This window comes from Bradysia coprophila, unplaced genomic scaffold (assembly GCF_014529535.1).
Source record: "Bradysia coprophila strain Holo2 unplaced genomic scaffold, BU_Bcop_v1 contig_151, whole genome shotgun sequence".
NCBI lineage: Eukaryota > Metazoa > Arthropoda > Insecta > Diptera > Sciaridae > Bradysia > Bradysia coprophila.
Window position 1 is genome coordinate 3,130,123 of NW_023503423.1, and position 8,330 is coordinate 3,138,452.

General features: G+C 37.5%; 1 protein-coding gene across 1 annotated transcript; it reads right to left on the reverse strand.

Annotated features, from left to right (window-relative positions):
• Positions 1 to 2,280: 2,280 nt before the first annotated feature.
• On the reverse strand, positions 2,281 to 3,467 carry LOC119074473. Its single transcript, XM_037180615.1, has 4 exons — positions 3,241 to 3,467; positions 3,004 to 3,174; positions 2,654 to 2,927; positions 2,281 to 2,585 (listed from the first exon to the last, which is right to left on the reverse strand). The coding sequence occupies exons 1-4, from the start codon at positions 3,312 to 3,314 to the stop codon at positions 2,409 to 2,411; spliced, it is 696 nt and encodes a 231-aa protein (XP_037036510.1). The 5' UTR covers positions 3,315 to 3,467; the 3' UTR covers positions 2,281 to 2,408.
• Between the last annotated feature and the right edge of the window lie 4,863 nt (positions 3,468 to 8,330).

Consider the following 8,330-nt stretch of genomic DNA (forward strand, 5'->3'; position numbering starts at 1 on the left):
CAATTATCACCAAAAAAAAAAATGGAAATTTTTTCAACTTTGAGGTTAGGTGGATAACATTGACAATATGATCTTTTGCCGTAGCTGAGGGGATTTTCAGTTAACCAGCTACGAGAAAAACCTTCAAAACGAAATCTCGGTACAGGTCAGGCCTCTTTTCTAAAATTAGCTGACTTGACCTGAGACGATAAGTAATACCGATTTTTGATTGACCTCTGTCCCACTCTGAGCTTTATTGAAATCAAGTCTATAGACCGACAACACTGGCCATCAATCGTTTTTGCATTAATTTCACACTAATACAATGAGGATGGAGAGGATCTAACTGCTTTATTTTGCATGGGAAAATTATCAATGAAAGTATAAACCAGGTATGGTCCGTTCATACAAACCGGAGGACATAGCGATCATGAGAGGTGAGTTTGTTTATATGAAATCGCTATGTCCTCCGCTCCATACAAAGTTTGACATTCGACCATACCTTGTGTTGACGTTCATTGAAAATTATATTGACATTACGTTTCCTTGGTTTCCTTGCACAGCTTGGTTCACTGCACTCCTCTGTACATTTAACGTTCAATTACATTCTTTACGTCAAAAACCTGATGAATGAAAAACTGAAAGGTTCTGAAAGAACATGTTAGGACACTTACGTTGAAGGAGGCTGACACCAAAATTTGAACGGTTCATTGGAATTTCTTTTCATTTTCATTTAAAATTTTAGTGCATAAACCGTTCACTTTGGAGTCGTCAGCGGAATAAAGTCCAGAACAGTTAACTCAATCGACAGAAGAAATTGATCGTAAATTAGAATGATTTCTTGTCGACATCAGTTGCTTGACATCCCGTTCCACAAATCTGAGCTAATACGGTCCTGCTGTAGCAACCACATTAATTTGCAACTGAAAGCCACTGATTGATGTCGACAAAAAATCTTCCAAGATTCGATGGTTCCACCTAGATTTGAATTTACTTTCTCCGTAACCTGAGTTTGACCTGTTCCAAGCATTATATGAGGAATCACTGCAATTCCAGAGCCTTTGTGATCAACCTATATAGAACTTAGCCTGCATTCTTTCAGAACTTTGTGAAGAACGGGCGACAGCCGAAACAACTCAACTCTTATGTGGAAGAAAGGAGCATGGAAAATTGGAAGAACGATTATAAGTCCCTCAGTTATAATTCCTCGAAAGTAAACTTGGTGACTCCAAGAGATTCGAATTCTTGAATTTGATTTCTTTGAAATTCGAGAGTTCACACTCTTCGAAAGGTTCATCTGAAAAAGTTCTTCTTTTCATAAAATCAAAACCTGAACGTTTTCTTAAACCAATTCGCCGTTGTCGCTATCGCCATCCTCTATTTTGCATTTTCCACTCCTTTAAAATTTTTAGGTCTTTTTTCCATAGGATTGTGGGCACTTCATCTGTCCGTCCGTCCGTCCGTCAGTCCGTCTGTGTCACAAATCAAATGTGATTGATAAAAGTTAGAATTGCAATGCTACTATGAGCAAACCAACACCAGGCAAATCAATTATTATTTGTTATCTGGTAACCGATCGCTCATAGCAGACATTGCAATTTGAAAGTTTGGTAGTTGTTGGTAGTCAGACCCCCAAACTATATAGCAGCAAAGATGTTTCTTACTCGAGAGACGCACACCGACTGACGAAATTATTCGGCCTGCTGGTCTATTTATAAATCGAGTATTTGGTAGTTGACTACCAAAGTGGTAGTTGACTACCAAAGTGGTAGTTGACTAACAAAGTGGTAGTTGACTACCAAAGTGGTAGTTGACTACCAAAGTGGTAGTTGACTACCAAAGTGGTAGTTGACTACCAAAGTGGTAGTTGACTAATACGGATGTTGTAGTTGTATATATGTTTACTGTTTGAGAGCTGCACATCGACTGATGAAATTAATCGGCTCGCCTGCCTATTTATAATTACAAAATTTGGTAGTTGAATACCAAAGTGGTACTTGAATGAGTACCAAGCTAGTAGTAAACAGAAATTGAAAAAAAAAATGAAAAAAGACCTCACCAGGCTTCAGCCGGTCTATTCTTGTTAGTGGTTTTAGTCACTGAATCATTTTTAATATTCAACCAACGCACTTCAAGAATGAGTGGTACTCTAGATAGGGTACCAAAAATAGACAGTGTCTCAGCTTGAAGTGCGTTGATTCAACACATTTTCTAAGGTCACCGATGTGAGTGAGTTGTGAGTATTGCTTAATTGAAGCTATTGAAATGCGACACAGTTCAAGTAAAAAGAGACAAACTGGATTAGGTACCGCCAAAATATAAATTGTATTTCATTCATTATAAAATCCTTTCAGTCCACGTCGTCCACGTTCACAAAACTAAGTAATTAGAAAATTCGAGCAGCATATCGCAACATAATTCGGCTGACACTACAAATCCAAGTCCATCGAATTATTGTAGTCGAGCGAGGTGCTGTTGTTATTATCTTGCTCGTCATCACTCATAGCTTTCCGTTCCCGCTGCAACGCAATTAGTTCCGTTATTTTTGCAGGCGGCTGCCACAGTACTAATGCCGTACACGGTCGTTCGAATCGACTTAGTATCGCCTGGAACGTCATAAAACACAACAATCAGACAATCAACAATCGCACACTGTTCGCACAGCATCTCTTACTTGTGGTATGACTGGTTCATTTTGAAGCTTTCGAATTTGTTCGCAGATCGTTATTCGCTGAGCATTTCGTAATTTCTGTTCAAGATCTTGCGCCGATGAAAATGGACAGTCTGTGGATGATGAACTGGAATCCGATTCCATTGACACGGAGTCACTGCTGTAGTCCTCTAACGTTGGTGTACTATGTGAAGTGAAATCGGGCGATATGTGTAGTCCCTGTAGGTGTTCAGCCATTTTCTCTTCGGTTATCAACTTTTTTGGCTTTGCATATAGTCTGAAATGAGTTTCGTTTAGATTCCAATCGTAATCCGTCACACACAGCACGCAGTACGCTTCGCAATCTAACTTACGGCTCTGTTTCAGCTTTCCGTTTACACAACAGAGGATTTTGTGATTGTCCCCTGAATTCCATAACACCAGTGGATGTGGATTGCATCGCCCAGGACATATCGCATGGACTCCACGGTAGGGTTAAATTTGAAGATGTCATAACGTGTGCGGGTGAATTTAACACTGATGGTCTGTGTGTTGAAAGAATTTATTTTGCGTAATTTCTCGCTCTCTCTCATCGATGCATGTTGACAAACCTTAACTTTAATGCGGAAGATGTGGTCGCTCTTTTCGGTGGAGATGAACTAAAATATTCTGACGTTGACGACATTGTCGCTTGTTGAATGGCACCACCGCACTATCTTAACTTTCCCAAATGTACAAAACCGAAAATTTGAAGAATTTTCACAGTTTTACTTAGCTGTTTTGAGTCGTTTCTTTTGTTTTCAATCTGCGGTTGTCGTGGAATGACAAATGTCAAAAATGTGTTGCTCTGCGGTTGCAGTCTTTCTGTAGAATTTCGAAATTTGAATTTTTTTCGTCGATTCGTATTCGAGCACCAAATTTTAATTTTTTGTTGACATCAAGGAGAAATTAGTATTTTTGTTGGAAATGTTTGTATTTGGGCAGAGATTGCTTTTCAAAGATATTTATCATCCATATGAAAAAAAAATTGTTTCATTTATGACAAACCAATGGGAGATGAACGCTCGTTTTCGAACAAAAACCTGGACTACAGTCAGGAAGTTGCGGGAATCGTTAATAATTTTTACAGTGGCTTATGTAACCGATGTAAAGAAAGTTTGACGTAAAATATCTCCGAAAAAGAGCCAAACATTAATTTCCATTGGACTGGTCTTTTTTAAAAATGCTAACTTAACACTTTCACACAGGCATCCCCAATAACGTTATTATTACCCGAAATGATTTCTGTTACTCGAATAACGTTATTCGGAAAACGAAATGAATTCGGTTACTCGAATAACGTTATTCAGGAACCGAATTGAATTCGGTTACTCGAATAACGTTAATCAAAAACCGAAATGAATTCGGTTATTCGAATAACGTTATTCAAAATCACGAACTAATTTCGGTTAATTTATCACAAATTATTGCCGATTACACTAAAAATCACTTCCAAGGGCTGAAAAAAATACAAACTCACAGACACAATTAATCGATCTCTGTGGGTCGGGGGTCCATTTTTGAATGGAAAAATTAAAGTTTGGGGCACTCTCCGGTACGTTGTTCCTTTTTAGTCTCTAATCGATAGTGTACAAGGGTGCCACTCCCTCCTAGACGATTTAGGTCGCTCAATGGCGAAATGTGTAAAAAATGACGTAAAATCGGTGGAAATCCTACAAGAAGGATTTTTGTGAATATATTTCTAGGTGATTTACCTGCTGTTATTACTAGTTAGGGGGGTAGATCGTTAAAATTGTCTGAGCACTGCTTCATCTTGTTCATGATTTATTCATATTTCGTCACAGCGTAAATTATTTATATGTCGCTAAGTTTACGAGTAAAACGACCTTGCTATATATTTTACACGCTTCATGATACGAAAACAGACGAAATCGCGCCCTGAAAACCTGTCTGGATTCGACAACAAACCAGGGTGGTTGATGTCATGGAAAGAATAGCATCTCTAAAATGGAGCTGGGCGGGACATATTGCAAGAAGGACAGACGAACGTTGGACCAAAAAGATCATGAACTGGCGACCATATAAAAGACGAGCTATAGGTAGACCACCAGAGAGATGGACAAACGGAATTAAGAATATTGCAGGTACAAACTGGCAGCAGATGGCAATCGATCGTACGAAATGGAAAGAAGTTGGAGAGGCCTACATCCAGCAGTGGATAGAAACAGGCTGAAAAAGAAGAAGAAGAAGAAGACCTTGCAAACAGGTCTAGGGATAGAAATGATGTTTTACTCGCATGCTACCTGTTTTGAATTGATGTATACGAAGGCGAGCTAACTCTCTCACTCTCTTTTGCTCTTTTTGTTTTTTCTGTTTTTCGTATCAAAAAGCGTGTAAAATTCTGTTCATTATGGAGAGAAAACACTCAATCACAGTATGTATGTGAACTCGTATCCAACGAGAATTATTTTTGCATACGTATGTATGTCTACTGTAATTTCGTGATTTCTCTCCTTATGATGAAAATAACTATTTCTCTACAAAAATTTTACTTTTGTAGACCCATAAAAATACTAGTTTTGAATGTTAGGGTCTAGACTTTTCTACAATAACGGAAAATACACCTTCCCGAGAGCTTTGCACAGCTTGCCAAAGTTGGACGAGGGTACCTGAAATGATATCGATCAGAGACTAAAAACGAACAATGTACCGGAGAGTGCCCCAAACTTTTCCATACAAAAAATGGACCCCCGACCCACAGAGATCGATTAATTGTGTCTGTAAGTTTGAGTTTGTATTTTTTCAGTCCTTGGAAATGATCTTTGGTGTAATCTGCATGCATTTGTGATAAATTAACCGAAATTAGTTCGTGATTTTGAATAACGTTATTCGAGTAACCGAATTGATTTCGGTTCCTGAATAACGTTATTCGAGTAACCGAATTCATTTCGGTTCCTGAATAACGTTATTCGAGTAACCGAATTGATTTCGTTTTCCGAATAACGTTATTCGAGTAACAGAAATCATTTCGGTTACAACGTTATTGATGCCTGCTTTCACACTGTCGGCTTTATTGTCCTTTTACTTAACAGAACAATCTTTGCAAGTTCAACTTTCATCTTTTTTAAATGTGGTATTTAACCAATCGTAATGATGAGCGCCAGTACAAATAATTAACGATTCCCGCAACTCCCAGATGGAGTGAAATTTCAGAATTTATTTGCTTCAGCTGTTCATCAGCTGATCTACACATTTCAAGGATTTTTTTCATCGTTTTCTAAGGATTTTCAGCGGATTCTTTTTACTGATTCTGTATGGATTTTTCAATTTTCATGGATTTTCTTTTTTCATTTGAGCCTTTAAAAGGATTTTCTGATTTGTTTCGTAAAATTTTGACTGACAAAGTATTTTATATGAATATATGCCCCCCGTCTAGTCAATCAGTTAAAAGTTAAGGTTGCCTCACAGTCATCCTTTTTCATTCCGTTTTGCCTCCGTGTACTTTACAGTAACTATGTGCTCTATTGTATGAAATGACACGGAGCAGAGAAATGAAAAGCGCGGCCACTCATGGCTAACACGCCTGAGGCATATTTTTTTCAACAATTTCCTCTCTCATTTCGTCTCTCAATTTCACATATATTTTTGACATATTGGTTGGATTTTTAGATGGAGTTTTTCTCCCATCGGTTACATGTAATCAATCTGTCATCGTCAGGCGTGTTGGGTGTTCTATCCCAGCCATGAGTGGCCGCGCTTATCATTTCTCTGACACGGAGGTAAAACGGAATGAAAACGGTTGACATTGCAAACAGGTCGCATAAGTATCGAATTTGCACACTGAATTGCATTAATAACTATTGAACTCGATGTCATAAATAACCATCATGCAACTGAGTGATAATTCGCTTTTCAACTAGGTATGTAGATTGTAGCTCAAGGTACTAGCCAACCTCAGATGCATTTAAATGGTACATACAGTTTTTCCATATAGTCTTCCGCTGTCGATAAGAAATTCTTTTACATTCAATCAATTTTGTCGTACATTGAAAGCATACTCGCTAACGCGCCTCTGGATCTGAATTAATGTTTAGTTCCACGATCGAACAACGGAAGTTTTTTTTTGGCTGATTTCCATTTTTTTTTTTTGCATGCTACGTCCTACCTAATGGTATTTTTTCGCCCTTGCTTGCCATCTTGAATTTAACTTTGAATTTTACTGTTTGTAGATCCTTTGAATTGTAAATACATACATACTAGAGCTACGTGATTCATGTAAAGGCAGGGTAAATTGAAATGATCGATTATGAAGATTTTTAGCGCATCGTGATTTTAAAACGAGTGTAGAACTAAATAACAAGCGCTTTCGATCGATTTATATAACATTTACAATGTTTTACACTCGTCAAACCACACTTTTTTAGTTCTCTCTCAGCAGACCTTGCAATCAGGTCTAGGGATCCAGGCGATGTTTTACTTAATGGTGGAGTTTGTTTATGTTATTCGTCAAAGAGAGAAATTTGATACGAAGGCGGAACTTACTCTCCGTATCAACGAGTATGTCAATCGATTCCAAACACACTTTAAAACATTTTGGTCAAAAAAATGTGAAAAACAACTTAAAACAGCAAAGATATTTCAATTTTAGTTTTCATTTCCATACTAAATCGCAAAATATAAAAACTGACAGATTGTAACAAAGGAGAAAAAAGCTCTCTCTGACGTATAAATTTATACGACTAATGGCGTGGAAAACGTAGTGCCTGAAGATGTAATTACCTCGTTGGAAGTCTACTTTTTGTTCTCTTTTTCATAATAGTAAAGGCATCCCTTTTTATGCCCAAAATGTCCTTTATTTCAACATTTTTCAAAAACGCTAATGAAACTATAATGGTAGCCGTCACCACATAAAAATTCATTTTAACGATTAAATCATTCAAAACTCCAGAGCACTGGTAGGTTTAATTTCATAAAAATTGGACCACGAAATTAGCAATTCATCCGAATTGTTAATACTTTTCGATATCCTAGTATCCATTCTCCATTCACCTACTGGCACCAATGGAGTGTAGCTGTTATTGGACACGTACGGTTTAATATATCGATGACCCTGAAAGCCGTTATTTCGCTTGTAATCATCTGTTATACTTGATGCCCAAATTTACATTCTTACAGTAAACGGACACGGGTCCAAAAAATTTCCAATGAGTTGCCGTTTCCAATTCCTACGAAAGTAGCTAAATACCGGATGATCCATCGTGGCAAGTTGATGGCATACCTCTGTCTTCGTTTTCATCATATGCTGACGGTACTGGGTTCTAAACTTTTTGAATGCAATTATTTCGATCTGAAGTACGAGGTAAGATTGTTTTGTAAATTAGATTGTGCCGGTATAGAGATCACAAGAAATTACATTGATTGGCGCTTCCAATATCACTCCTGGTTGAATATAAATATCAAACGTGACCAGTTTTGATGTGCGATTTAGCGGCCGGCAATTAATTGAAGCATTGCAATACTTTTTATTGCAGCGCCCGTAGCATTTTTGAAGGATAACTGTAATAAGCTGAAAAAAATCTTAGAGCTTTTTTTTACATAGAAAATATGCATAACCTGATCCGAATTTATAAATTCTATGAAGAACAGAAACAGCAGAAACGGAACAATGTTTGTTAACAACTTCATTGTGTCGTCAAAATTA

Bases quoted from the DNA above. Each gene is read 5' to 3' on its own strand.
- LOC119074473 (XM_037180615.1), bottom strand. From the start codon at position 3,314: ATGTCGTCAACGTCAGAATATTTTAGTTCATCTCCACCGAAAAGAGCG. The intron at 3,175-3,240 runs GTTTGTCAACAT...TTCAACACACAG, and splicing joins TCTTCCGCATTAAAGTTAAG to ACCATCAGTGTTAAATTCAC. The intron at 2,586-2,653 runs GTAAGAGATGCT...ATGACGTTCCAG, and splicing joins ATGAACCAGTCATACCACAA to GCGATACTAAGTCGATTCGA.